The sequence below is a fragment of the Armigeres subalbatus genome, chromosome 3 (assembly GCF_024139115.2).
Source record: "Armigeres subalbatus isolate Guangzhou_Male chromosome 3, GZ_Asu_2, whole genome shotgun sequence".
NCBI classification, from domain to species: domain Eukaryota; kingdom Metazoa; phylum Arthropoda; class Insecta; order Diptera; family Culicidae; genus Armigeres; species Armigeres subalbatus.
In genome coordinates, this window is record NC_085141.1 from 40,231,303 (window position 1) to 40,245,480 (window position 14,178).

The window sequence follows — 14,178 nt, forward strand, 5'->3', positions numbered from 1 at the left end:
CCCCATCGATCTATGTGTTGGCTTATTTCTCAAAACAAAATATAATCTTTTTATGTATCACATTTTAGAAAGATGTCAAAGTAATTTCGGAATATTTGGGTCAAAAATAAGTTTCCTCTTCGAAGTAGCTTTGATATTTTTCTAAAAAATATGATCAACTCGTCATGCACGATGGGGGATACATGCTGCGGATAAATGTTGGTCACCTGAACACCAAAATTTTCATTTTATTCTGCGGAATATTATATTGGAACAATGGTTTCTACTTTTCGAACATAAATACCTATTAGGTGTATTTTTAAAGCGAACGTTTGTTTCTGTATCTGCTAGTTTTGATTATATTCCCTATCACAAAATCTGACATTTAACAGAAAAGCTGCTCTCTGAGGAAAGAGATATTCAAAATGCATGAGTGAAATCAATCAAAACAAAATAGTCGATGGGAAAAAAATGCAATAATACGTTTGTATAAGATCAGTCACATCATATAGTAACAAATGCATACGAGCTGACTTGCATAAGTTGGTGGTAGACATGGGAATCCCTAACGTAGAGGATAAAAACGGTTCTATCACATGATCAGTGCAGCGTTCGAAAACACTGTCCGGTAATGTTATGATATTAATCACGGGTTGCAAACGAAAAAAAGAAGGGCTTCAGGGTCAAGAAACACGCTGTCGTGAATGATTTTTTTAACGGATTCAAAACGACATGATTCGGCAAACTAGTTGAATGCCTAAATTCTTCTGAATGACGATAAATAATAGGGGCTCCGAATAGGATGAAATGCTGTTCTCTCTCCCTTATGCTTGAGAAACTTCTTACGATGGTACTACCAACCATAGGCAAACAGGTTCTGTTGCTATATTTTTTAATATGATTTATAGGGTTCAGAGATGATCAGATATGCCTTTAGAGGAAGCAGAATAATTATGGACACTTCAGATATGAATTATAACGACCTTTCAATTGGGGTGCCTCTGCGCCGGGAGATTTTGGAACCGCCTGAGGGCTAGACCTTCTTTGCTGTTGTCAAATGTTTATCTATCTAGATTCGATTCGATTTACACTTGACCCGTGTTGATGATTTATGCGATTGGTTGCTTTGAACTTTTGAAAATTCATTCTTTATTTTTTTTAGATTCACTTGGAATTTATGCTTTAATTTATATGGGTATACCTCGTTAGGCATAAATATATTAGATGTAGTGTACGAAAGGCAAGGCGAATGCTGGTTAAAGCATACCATTGGTACTTCGCGTACCTAAAGGAATAAAATATATCATATCTACCGGTCCTTAGCATCTTACCCAGCAACTGCTATCCCTTCCTCCTTGTGGTGCCAAGCCAGCACCGGGAAGATCGGGTAACAAAACCCGTTGAGAACTATGATCGTATGCTGACAGGGTGTTCTCCATGTTAGGAGCAGTTCACAACAGCGTCCAATCCCCATGTCAGGGGCGGCTGACCGTCGTCCGAGTGCCAGTTAGGGACTCCAAGCAAAATTGTGAACCATGGTCCTGCGGAAATTAGTGTTAGGCCCTGCAAGCCAGCTTTAAAAGACAACAGCAACGAATAATCGGCGAGAGAATACAGACCGGAACAATTGACGAAGACCACTGCGACGAAAAGAGACTAGCGATTGGAAACTCGGTTCATGGAACTGCCAAAACGCTCACAAGACCGGTAGTCCTCTACGGACATGAAACTTGGATCATGCTAGAGGAGGACTAGCAAGCACTTGGAGTATTCGAGAAACGGGTGGTTATGACCATCTTTAGTGGTATGCAAGAAAACGGTGTGTGGTGGCGAAGGATGAACCACGAGCTCGCCCAGCTCTACGGCAAAACTAGTATCCAGAAGGTAGTAATAGACGGAAGGGTACGATGGGCAGGCTGGCCGGTACGTGAAGCTGGCGTGAAGCGTAAAGAACGGGGTGGGCTGACCAGGTACAGAACGATTCGGCGAGCGTGGGGCGCATTCGAGGATGGAGAGACTCTATTGTGCCGTCAAATTGTTGAATCAGTGTTATCTGTTTATATGTGGACTAAATAAATAAAAATGAAGTAAGAAAAAATATTTTGAGCTTTTTAGTGGAATGTCTTCACTTGTCATAAGACAAGTTTGTACAATCCCATTTAATTCCACCACTTAATTGTATCTTGACAGATACGTATTTCGACCTCAACAGTAAGGTTGTCTTCAGTGTCTCGTACTCGACTCTCGTACTACTCAGTCTCGACACTGAAGACGACCTTACTGTTGAGGTTGAAATACGTATCTGTCAAGATACAATTAAGTGGTGGAATTAAATGGGATTGTACAAACTTGTCTTATGACAAGTGAAAATGAAGTGTACGTGTAAGTATGAAGTAAAGTAAAAGATAGTAAAATTACGTGGGGTGAAATGCATTAAAGAACGATTGTATGACAACCCTTCGAAATAAAATTTCTAAAAAAAAAACATTTATTCCTCGAAAGCCTCCTTTCAAGAGGCTCGGAAGCCTCCTTTCAAGAGGCTCGGAAGCCTCCTTTCAAGAGGCTCGGAAGCCTCCTTTCAAGAGGCTCGGAAGCCTCCTTTCAAGAGGCTCGGAAGCCTCCTTTCAAGAGGCTCAGGAAGCCTCCTTTCAAGAGGCTCAGGAAGCCTCCTTTCAAGAGGCTCAGGAAGCCTCCTTTCAAGAGGCTCAGGAAGCCTCCTTTCAAGAGGCTCAGGAAGCCTCCTTTCAAGAGGCTCAGAGCCTCCTTTCAAGAGGCTCAGAAGCCTCCTTTCAAGAGGCTCAGAGCCTCCTTTCAAGAGGCCTCAGGCCTCCTTTCAAGAGGCTCAGAGCCTCCTTTCAAGAGGCCTCGGAAGCCTCCTTCAAGAGGCTCAGGAAGCCTCCTTTCAAGAGGCTCAGGAAGCCTCCTTTCAAGAGGCTCAGAAGCCTCCTTTCAAGAGGCTCAGAAGCCTCCTTTCAAGAGGCTCAGAGCCTCCTTTCAAAGGCTCGAAGCCTCCTTTCAAGAGGCTCAGGAAGCCTCCTTTCAAGAGGCTCAGAAGCCTCCTTTCAAGAGGCTCAGAGCCTCCTTTCAAGAGGCTCAGAAGCCTCCTTTCAAGAGGCTCAAGCCTCCTTTCAAGAGGCTCAGAAGCCTCCTTTCAAGAGGCTCAGAAGCCTCCTTTCAAGAGGCTCAGAAGCCTTCTTTCAAGAGGCTCAGAAGCCTCCTTTCAAGAGGCTCAGGAAGCCTCCTTTCAAGAGGCTCAGAAGCCTCCTTTCAAGAGGCTCAGAAGCCTCCTTTCAAGAGGCTCAGGAAGCCTCCTTTCAAGAGGCTCCAGAAGCCTCCTTTCAAGAGGCTCAGAAGCCTCCTTTCAAGAGGCTCAGGAAGCCTCCTTTCAAGAGGCTCAGAAGCCTCCTTTCAAGAGGCTCAGGAAGCCTCCTTTCAAGAGGCTCAGGCCTCCTTTCAAGAGGCTCAGAAGCCTCCTTTCAAGAGGCTCAAAGCCTCCCTTTCAAGAGGCCTCAGAGCCTCCTTTCAAGAGGCCTGGAAGCCTCCTTTCAAGAGGCTCAGAAGCCTCCTTTCAAGAGCTCAGAGCCTCCTTTCAAGAGGCTCAGAAGCCTCCTTCAAGAGGCTCGGAAGCCTCCTTTCAAGAGGCTCAGAAGCCTCCTTTCAAGAGCTCAGAGCCTCCTTTCAAGAGGCTCAGGAAGCCTCCTTTCAAGAGGCTCAGAAGCCTCCTTTCAAGAGGCTCAAGCCTCCTTTCAAGAGGCTCAAGCCTCCTTTCAAGAGGCTCAGAAGCCTCCTTTCAAGAGGCTCAGAAGCCTCCTTTCAAGAGGCTCAGGCCTCCTTTCAAGAGGCTCAGAAGCCTCCTTCAAGAGGCTCAGGAAGCCTCCTTTCAAGAGGCTCAGGAAGCCTTCTTTCAAGAGGCTCAGGAAGCCTCCTTTCAAGAGGCTCAGGAAGCCTCCTTTCAAGAGGCTCAGAAGCCTCCTTTCAAGAGGCTCAGAAGCCTCCTTTCAAGAGGCTCAGAGCCTCCTTTCAAGAGGCTCAGAAGCCTCCTTCAAGAGGCTCAGGAAGCCTCCTTTCAAGAGGCTCAGGAAGCCTCCTTTCAAGAGGCTCAGAAGCCTCCTTTCAAGAGGCTCAGGCCTCCTTTCAAGAGGCTCGGAAGCCTCCTTTCGAGGCTCAGGAAGCCTCCTTTCAAGAGGCCTCAGAGCCTCCTTTCAAGAGGCTCGGAAGCCTCCTTTCAAGAGGCTCAGAAGCCTCCTTTCAAGAGGCTCAGAGCCTCCTTTCAAGAGGCTCAGAAGCCTCCTTTCAAGAGCTCAGAAGCCTTCTTTCAAGAGGCTCAGAAGCCTCCTTTCAAGAGGCTCAGAAGCCTCCTTTCAAGAGCTCCAGAAGCCTCCTTCAAGAGGCTCAGAGCCTCCTTTCAAGAGGCTCAGAAGCCTCCTTTCAAAAGGCTCGGAAGCCTCCTGTCAAGTGGCTTGGAAGCCTCCTTTCAAGAGGCTCAGAAGCCTCCTTTCAAGAGGCTCAGAAGCCTCCTTTCAAGAGGCTCAGAAGCCTCCTTTCAAGAGTTTCAGAAGCCTACTTTCAAGAGTCTTAGAAGCTTCTTTTCAAGAGTCTCAGAAGTCTTCTTTCAAGAAGCTCGGAAGCCTATTTTTAAGAGGCTCGGAAGCCTCTCTTCAAGAGGCTCAGGAAGCCTCCTTTCAAGAGGCTCAGAAGCCTCCTTTCAAGAGGCTCAGAGCCTCCTTTCAAGAGGCCTCAGAGCCTCCTTTCAAGAGGCTCAGGCCTCCTTTCAAGAGGCTCAGAGCCTCCTTTCAAGAGGCTGGAAGCCTCCTTTCAAGAGGCTCAGGAAGCCTCCTTTCAAGAGGCTCAAGCCTCCTTTCAAGAGGCTCAGAAGCCTCCTTTCAAGAGGCTCAGGCCTCCTTTCAAGAGGCTCGGAAGCCTCCTTTCAAGAGGCTCAGAAGCCTCCTTTCAAGAGGCTCGAAGCCTCCTTTCAAGAGGCTCAGAAGCCTCCTTTCAAGAGGCTGGAAGCCTCCTTTCAAAAGGCTTGGAAGCCACCTTTCAAAGGCTCAAAAGCCTCCTTTCAAGAGGCTCGGAAGCCTCCTTTCAAGAGGCTCGGAAGCCTCCTTTCAAGAGGCTCGGAAGCCTCCTTTCAAGAGGCCTCATGAAGCTTCCTTTCAACAGGCTTGGAAGCCTCCTTTAAGAGGCTCGGAAGCCTCCTTTTAAGAGGCTCGGAAGCCTCCTTTAAGAGGCTCGGAAGCCTCCTTTTAAGAGGCTCGAAAGTCTCCTTTCAAGAGGCTCGAAAGCCTCCTTTCAAGAGGCTCGGAAGCCTCCTTTCGAGAGGCTCGGAAGCCTCCTTTCAAGAGGCTCGGAAGCCTCCTTTCAAAATGCTCGGAAAAAGTCGAGTCAAGTACGAGACACTGAAGACGGCCTTACTGTTGAGGTCGAAATACGTATCTGTCAAGATACAATTAAGTGGTGGAATTCAATGGGATGGTATAAACTCGTCTTAGGACAAGTGAATGCTCGGAAGTCATTTTTCAAGAGGCTCGGAAGCCTCCAAGTTTCTCAGGCTCTTGGAAATAGACTTTCTAGCCTCTTGAACGAGGCTCACGAGCCTTTTGAAAGGAGGCTTACGAGACTCTTGAAAAAAGGTTTTGAAGACTCTTGAAAAGAGGTTTCTGATTCTTTTGAAAGGAAGCTTCTGAGCCTTTTGAAAAGGGGCTTCCTACGCTCTGGGTAGGAGGCTTCCGAATCTCTTCTCTTCGGAGCCTGTTGAAAGGTGGCTTACAAGTTACTTGAAAGAAGGCTTACGAGCAACTTAGAAGGAAGCTTCCGAGACACTTAGAAGTAGCCTACCAAGGGAAGATCCATTAATTACGTAACGCAAAAATTGGGCATTTTCAACCCCCCCTCCCCCCCATGTCACACTTTTTGTATGAAACGTCTGAAAATTTTGTATGGATCGTCACACTTTGGCCAACCCCCCTCCCCCCTCAAAGCGTTACGTAATTTGTGGATGCTCCCCAAGGCTCATGCAACGAAGCTACGAGCATTTTGGAAAAAGTGCTTCATTTCTCTCAAATGGATGCTCCCGAATCTTTAGATTTTATATTTTAGTTCAGAAGCAAGTTCTTAACATATTATTCAACGTTTTTTCCAGGTCGGTGGCATCCCTATCTCGCGAAATGGACTTGTTTTGCAGCTGACATTACGCAAACGTATCCCACTGACGTTTCTGTATCCATATGAGAATCAAATCTGACCTTTGTAAACAGTACACATACATGTTTCTCTGTCCCTCTGTGTTGGTTGGGTGGGTGGGTGTCCTTAAGCGCGGCTACAAAACAAGACCATGCCCAGTCAACCACAGATCGTATATGAAGGGAGAAATTTTATCGCATATACTGCTTTTTTATACCACATTCGTATATGACTACTTATAAAGATAGTCAAAATATGATTACTGTCGTAAATAATAACTAGGAATGGAATATATGCGACTGTTTTCAAAAAAGTCATAAATCAGTATAAAAAATATCAGTGTAATCGGATTGAATCACAAAAATCGCTTATACATACGCGTGTTGTCATTTTAATCGTATATTCATACGCGATGTACCTATATATTTTGTTACTTCAGAGCGTTTATCAAACACCACTGCACAGCACATTTCGATGAAATTAATTTCATTTTCACTAACCTACTTCACTCTACCCGATATTTTCGAATTCTAACTTTCACTTCTACGCTTTTATCACTCCCCGACAATGACTCAAACAACTAAAAACATCCGAATTAAACAGCTCGAACGTAATCAAAGGGATATAAATCACTACTGGTGTTGACATTTCATTATTGTTTACATGCATGGAGAGTCGTTTGCAATGCTGCATTATCGTTATTATGTATGATAATTATCGGAATAATCAAAATCTGTTTTCATATACGATTCAAGCTACATTTATACGTAGAGCAACAAGGTACTTAAATCGTATCAATGCAGTATGTATCGTATACTATATGATTATGATTGCCAAAGCTCTACTGCTTTTCAAGAGTTGCTGAGTAGTACATGGGTAAAGCATCTGCCTTCAGATCCAGTGGTCGAATGTTCGAGACAGTGTTGTTTACTTTTATTTTTTAATTATTTTCACCGAATCGTATTAATGCCTTAGAAAACTCGGGAAAGTCGTTATTCAGTATGTATATGGCCTCCACTTTAGTAGGTATATGGCGATTTTGTGCATTATATACGAATTAGTTTGCTTGTATATTATTACTTATATCATTAGCTATACGTATATAAATGTTGACTGGGTGCTAATGATGGCTGGGTTCGATTCTCGGTGCCGGCCTAGGAAATTTTTGGTTCGGAAATCGTTTCGATTTTTCTGGGCATAAAGTATCATCGTGTTATCCTCATGATATACGAATGCAAAAATGGTAATTGGCTAAGAAAACTCGAATTTCTTTGCAAAGGGGGGAGGGGTCTCGAACCATCTTAAGAACCTTCCCCGGCCCCTAAAATCTTTGCATACAAATTTTCACGCCGATCGGTTCAGTAGTTTCCGAGTCTATAAGAGTCAGACAGACAGAAATTCAATTTTATGTATATTGATTTGTAAGGGCCTTATTTGATGAAAACAGTAATATATTGGTTAAAGAACATCCAGTGACCAAAAGAAGGCAGATTTCACTTTTGAATGAATATTCCGCCAAATAAATTCTTGTTACATTTCTGGAAATAAAGATGTATTCATGGAAATGTTATTTTAGGCTAATTGTTATTTTAGGGAAATGTAATTTTCGGAATATTTCGTTGTCGGGGAAATGGCGTTTGTCAAATTCGGTGAAATGTCTTAGTTTGGGAAATGTCATTTTCGAGGAAATGTCATATGCGGGAGAATTGTGTTTTCGGACACATGCTATTTTTTGAGAAATGTTATCTTCGAGGAAATGATACTTCCAGAGAAATGTTATTTTTGGAGAATTTTTCAATTGGTTTTCAGGGAATTGTAGTATCTTAAAGAATCAAGTTCTGATATAAATCTGATACCATCTAGGGGTCGGGTATAGATTGATAATACATCCGCCATTACGCATTTTCGATCGAGGTACCTCCTGGGGCCAGGGATACATGTATCAATCATCTCAGCTCGTCGAACTGAGTCTGAGACTGTCTGTCCGTGTGTATGTGTGTGTGTGTCAACGGAAAACCGAAAACATTATCCAACTTTTCTTACAGTAATCTCCAACCGATTTTTTCACAACAAATTTCACAACAATTTTCGACGTTGGATAAACCCTAGTTGATCACTATTGAAAATAATCACGGTAATTGCGTTCGAAAGTTATGAAGAAAATGGAGTATCGAATGTACGGTTGGTTCGTTGATTCGTTATATAGCGTTTGCAAAAGCCGTAGGGTAGACAATTCTTTTTGATATGTATCACACTAATTCGAAACCAAAAAATTGAATCTAGAAACGCATCATCACCGCTAGTTGGATTAATCCGGTTTTTTTCTACAAAGCTCAAAATTTTTCATTTTTCAACTTCAAGTTCGATGACAAGAAATTTATCGGAGATTAAGGGAAAAATATTAATTTTGTTCTGCTTTCAACGGTGCGGCCTCTATGATGTTCGCTGATCTTTTTACTTCTTACTCCTCACTCCTCACTTCTTACTTTTTACTTCTTACTACTTACTTCTTACTATTTACTTACTTCTTACTTTTTACTTCTAATTCCTTACTTAATATTTCTTACTTCTTACTTCCTACTTATTACATCTTACTTTCTACTTCTTACTTCGTTCTTCTTATTTCTTACTTTTTAGTTTAAGCTAAATTGGGTTCATGGTTAAGAAGCAGACCTTACATAACATGTACTTACATCACCAAGATTTGAATGCGCGTGAGTGACGTAGTGACATTGACATTTTGTAGAACAAAGCCGTAATTTGAACTTCTTCCAAAACGTTTATTTATAGTAAAGTTTTTAACAGTTTTACGAATTATTTAGGAAAGAATATGTTTCCAAAAATTATTTTTCAAACTGTTTTTTTTTTAATTCTAATATTCCAGATTCACCGCAACTCCTCCTCGCACGGATGCTCAAACCGCTCGAACTATTATAGCCGCAATCTTACGTTCAGCAAAATGACAAAACTATTCGAAGACTGTCGCACCGCCGAAGGCCAACAGCTGGTCGGGACAGAAGGCGGTGATATGGCGTGGTCAAAGCTGCTGCCCGGAACCGACCAGAAGACCGGCAGCGGTGGCCCTATGCCCATTATAGTGAAAACCGTGGACGATCGGGACAAAGTTCCCCGCGACGTCCTGGTGACAATTGACACGGAATCCGGCAAACAACAGGTGGAAGCGTCGGGTGGAGCCGCTGGCGGCGCCACCACAGGACGACGTCGGGAGTCCATCATCGGAACATTCCACCGGCAGTTGCGGCAATCGCTGAAGGAGGCGTCCGGGCCGCTAACAAGGTAGGCAGGGTTTCCGGGCTTATGTTCGTGCGTTTGTTTATTGAGTCGTGACACGCTACGCTTTTTTCCGCCGTTTCATTTGGAGTTTTTAAATGTAGGGTGTTGGGTTTAACGGAAAAAATAATCAAAATAGTTTCATAGACTTTGTCATAACAATATTTATCAAATAAGAATATTTATCAAATCATCAACATTTAAGCCGTGTTGAATATTATTTCATTGACACTATTACTTCTGAAACGCTTTTTCGGGACCACTTAATATATGTTTTGTTCGTGGATCCCGAAAAATGAACAATGAGATGATGTGAAGAGCCCCTCAAAGGGCCTCGAGCCACCCTATGGGATATGGGTGAGAATCTGCCGCAACCGAATATATTATTCCAGTTAATAATGTATTTAATAGAGAAATAATGACGATGACTGTTTAAACCGAGCACTGCGCGTTTGTTGTTTTTGTTACATTTAGTCACGTTCCGCGTTGTCGTTTGTGTTCGGATGGTTGCCAGGCCAGGCAAGGATTGCACGGTCGGATGGGTGAGTTCATAATGTTGCTAGCACCATGTTCAGTTTAGACAAATGAAAAAAAAAACACTGGCGACCAATGGGCGCTTGAAATATGGGAACAGTAATTTTCGCTGACTGTTCCGAACGTGATTTCCTTTTAGGGTGCGAAAATTGCATTAGCAGTCTGCTACTGAGGTGACTGGATGACAAATGGCACTAGAAGTGTCGTGAATTTATGGGATTTCCACTTCGTATACACATTGATCATTCTAATAATATTTACTTTTATGCATAAGTTTGCAAAAAGTGATTCGTTCTTCGTGAGCTTCATGGTAGTTTAGGTAATAACAAGGGCAAGTAACTCTAAACTTTGCGATAATATCACTCATTGTCTCGCAATAGTATTTCGTGATATTTCTAGTATCCACGATTTTAGTCAAACAATGAAACGATTCCTAGTTCGGTTGTTATGGCGTTTGTCAGTTAGTTGATGTAACACAGTGCTTCCCCGTATAGGAAACACCTGATTTCTACCTTCCACAGATTTTAGATAACTTTCTAACCGCATGTTATGTTTCTAACACCATCAATTCAAAACGTTGGCTGCAAAGGTTGCTCAAAAAATAATAGTAATAGAAGTAGTTGTTCAGTGAAACTGGGTGGACTGTATCGACTGGGTGGCGTTGTGTTCCATGCTTCCCCAACCAGGGCTCTTCGATCAATTTACCGTAGATACGACGTAGTTTTTCGCTAGTAAATATTTGTTAGTATTTTTGGATACTGTCGAAAGTTTAGAATTAGTTACCCCTTGGGTAATAATATCCTGTCGTATCACAAAATAATTGCATTGATATATAGCTAGAAACAATTGATATATTGATATATTTTAAGTAATGTACCATAGAGATATCCGATGTACAACATGTGCTAAGGTGTTTGTAATATAAATCAAAACGGTATAACATGTTTATGAAGCAAGAACATTTTATAGGAAAATTTACATATGTAGCTTTCAGTTTGTTTTAGATACATTACTAATGTGACCAGCAAGCGTCCTGCGAAACGCGGGACGCCTATCTGGATTGCGTCACTGGCTTGAAAATGGACCATCCAAAAAAGCATTTCGCATAAATTTTTGCTTAAAAAAATTGGAAAAATATTTGTAAGGCTGTATGAATTGTAATTAATTTGTAAATCGAAGTTGAAAAATGCAGCGTCCCGCGAAACGCGGGACGTCTGGTCACATTATACATTAGGTTATTCGTAAGATTAAAAAATAATCCTCGATTTACACCAAACTCCACAGCGTTTCCAATACCGTTCGCTTTTTTTTCGCATTCTATAGATATTGTTGTTGGCTAAACTCAATATTTCATTAAATCCGAAATCCATATCCAATGGAAAACCAATTTTGCAAAGTACAAATATTAGAATGAATTTGATCACAAATTAAATAAAATCACAATACAATTAACAAGTGGTTAATATACCAGCTCTAGTTGTTTTCTTCGTACCTTTGTCGCTCAACACATAATCCAGCTGTCGGCCGGGGATTACGAATTTATTTAGCCGAACGTAATAAATAAATCGCAATTTTATTGCTTTGGTGCGTGTATAAAAATAACTGGGAAAGTGACACAAATAACACACCTAGTACCGGTTCGCCATCTGGTATGACAACAAACTCAACAATAACACAATATTGAACGGAACAAGACATTTATTAAAGAAAAAAAACGAACTCTCGCGAGCTCCCGCTCGCAGCGATTGTTTATTTTCGGTGGGACGCATCTTGGGTGTCGTTGCGTCGGTAAATTTGGGTACACGGGCGGTGGGTTAAGGTCACTCCTGACGGAATCCAAGTTTCAAAGTGCTCGCGTTTTCGGGGGCACACCACTCGATACGGAGGGAGCGCAAAACTGTCATTTTTGTTGATTTAGCTTTGCTGCGTCGCAGCATGCGTGAAATAATAAAAATGACAGTTGTGCGTTGCTTCCATATCGAGTGGTGTACCCCCGAAAACGCGAGCACTTTCAAACTTGGATTCCGTCAGGAGTGACCTTAATCCAAGCAAATCATAGGTTGGAGAACGCCTGCACGGAAGCTTGAAAGTACCCATTATATGGGGTTGATTCACCCATTTTTTGAAATTGTTCTGAGATGTCAAAAAATGGGTATTTTTTCAAAAGCATAGAATGGGTATTTTTCTTCCATTAACAAGATCGATTGTTAGAATTAAAAATGGGTAAATGGTACGCACAGCAATATTTGGAATGTGAAGTCGACATTTTTGCTTTTCAATTTTACAAGTTGTACAGCTGAAGAAAAAGACGTCTGCCTGCCTTTCTGAATTTGAAAATTTGTTTGGAGGATGGCAATTAAGTGTTTGATGAGGTGCTCCATTTCCATATTCACAGAAGATAAGGTAAGTCAAAAGAACATTTTTTTCCCGGTTGATTGTGACCACGATTCTGATTTTTTCAGATTCCAAAGCCTCCCGCTGCTGCTGTTTCTTCATCACGAGATCTGCTGGGTGAATAACATAAAAGAGTGGAAAATCCGAGGGGAAATCGGTGTGATAACAGCACTTTCTCTGATTTTAAAAATGGATAAATCCGGTAACGTAAACTTTAGCAGCTTGGACGGGATTCGAGATTTCACGCGAGGATGCTCGTTTCGAGGTGATCCGTCACATCCCGAAAGCAAACCGTGCGAAAATAATTAACATCATAAAATGTTAAAATGTTTGTTTAATTTATAATTATGATTTGAATAGATAAATAAATATAGTTCTTCATTTTTAGAAAAAACTTAATTTGGGGTTGTTTTGAATTGTTTTTGATTTACACGCTCTAACCTCAATTTTTTTGTTTATGTAAATGTGGATTTTTTACCCATTTTCTACAAAAATACCAAGAGTTCAAAATACCCATTTAATGAAGTTTATTGCTCTTTTCCACGAGGAAGATAATTTCCAGAAAGTAAAATACACATTTGGTAAATCAACTGTACACTACTTCTTAACAACGAAACCAACGATATCAACTGCATTTGATTCAGATCCATATGATATATGAGTGTCGAAGTTATTTTTCACTAGACAACAATCTAAAAACAGGTAAAATGGCTCTATCGAAAATGTTTTTCAAATATGTCCCACTTGCCCCATGTATGTTAAAACTTAAGGGCAAGTGAAAATTTAAGATTTTGGCTTTAATCAAAACTTTTAAATCGTTTTCGATGTCACACAATTATTTAATTGCTCAAAATATTCACTTTCCACATCAATGATGAATTTAGAAACGACTATTTTTTTGTAAATTCATTGAATACAAATAAAAGTGATAGATTTTGCCAGTAGTTTAAAGTCATGATTAAACAATACCATTAGTATGGTGCCGCAAATGGTTTTGATTCCAAATTTTTTTGTATCAGGCGAATTCGTTGATAATTCTGCTTCATCTTTCTAGAACATTGTTACCATTAAAAACGTTCACCGATTAATCGGCAGGCATAGTACCCACTTACCCCGTATTTTCACTTGCCCCGGGGTACCTTATATTTGCACTCCAAAAATGAACTTTGGCAGAGGCGCAAGCAACCCGTCGGCATGTGCACCAATGTTGATGTAATATTGTCCCTAGCATTCAAATTCTCGATAGATTTCTGGTCATTCTAATTCAAAAATGTATTTGAACAATGTATATTTGTGGTATATTTTGTACAAATTTGAAGATTAGGTTCGGATTTCTCACTCACTCACGCGATGACAGATCTCTTCACCACACATTTTATCTGGATAATTTACAGTGCGATAAACTCCGGCACAAGCGAAAATCAAATGGTGCTTACTTTGGCTTTCCAAACTGATTGAATCTGACGATGCGCCACGATAAGTAGAAGTTCAATACAGCAGTTTTCCTCTTCGCTTTCAATCAGTTAATGTGGTGGCGTAATTATAGTGGGTGCTCTGAACATTTAAAAAAATGAAATGTGTTCGAATCCCATTGCGATCCTGAATTTTTGTAAAAGTGCTTGTAAAATTTATCTAGAGAGGCGACGAGAAGGAAAGTTTGGGGAGTAAAATTAAATTTTCCGGCGATCCGACGCTTACGAATTTATCACTCACCATTCTATCCGGATAAAAATGTTGTGTGAGAATACTTCCTCACAGGGAAAAATGAAAAATTACACTCCAGTTAATGGATTAATC

General features: G+C 41.3%; 1 protein-coding gene across 5 annotated transcripts in view; it reads left to right on the plus strand.

Annotated features, from left to right (window-relative positions):
• LOC134224947 (G protein-activated inward rectifier potassium channel 3-like) overlaps positions 1–14,178 on the plus strand; it is a 494,447-nt gene that overhangs the window by 75,755 nt on the left and 404,514 nt on the right. For all 5 annotated transcript variants that reach the window (XR_009983117.1, XM_062704608.1, XM_062704606.1 and 2 more), the window contains exon 2: positions 9,047–9,459. Coding sequence is in view for 4 of the 5 variants with exons in the window: in XM_062704606.1 (XP_062560590.1) it covers positions 9,047–9,459 (413 nt within the window). In the remaining variant the exon portion in view is untranslated. The remainder of the gene's footprint in view (positions 1–9,046; positions 9,460–14,178) is intronic.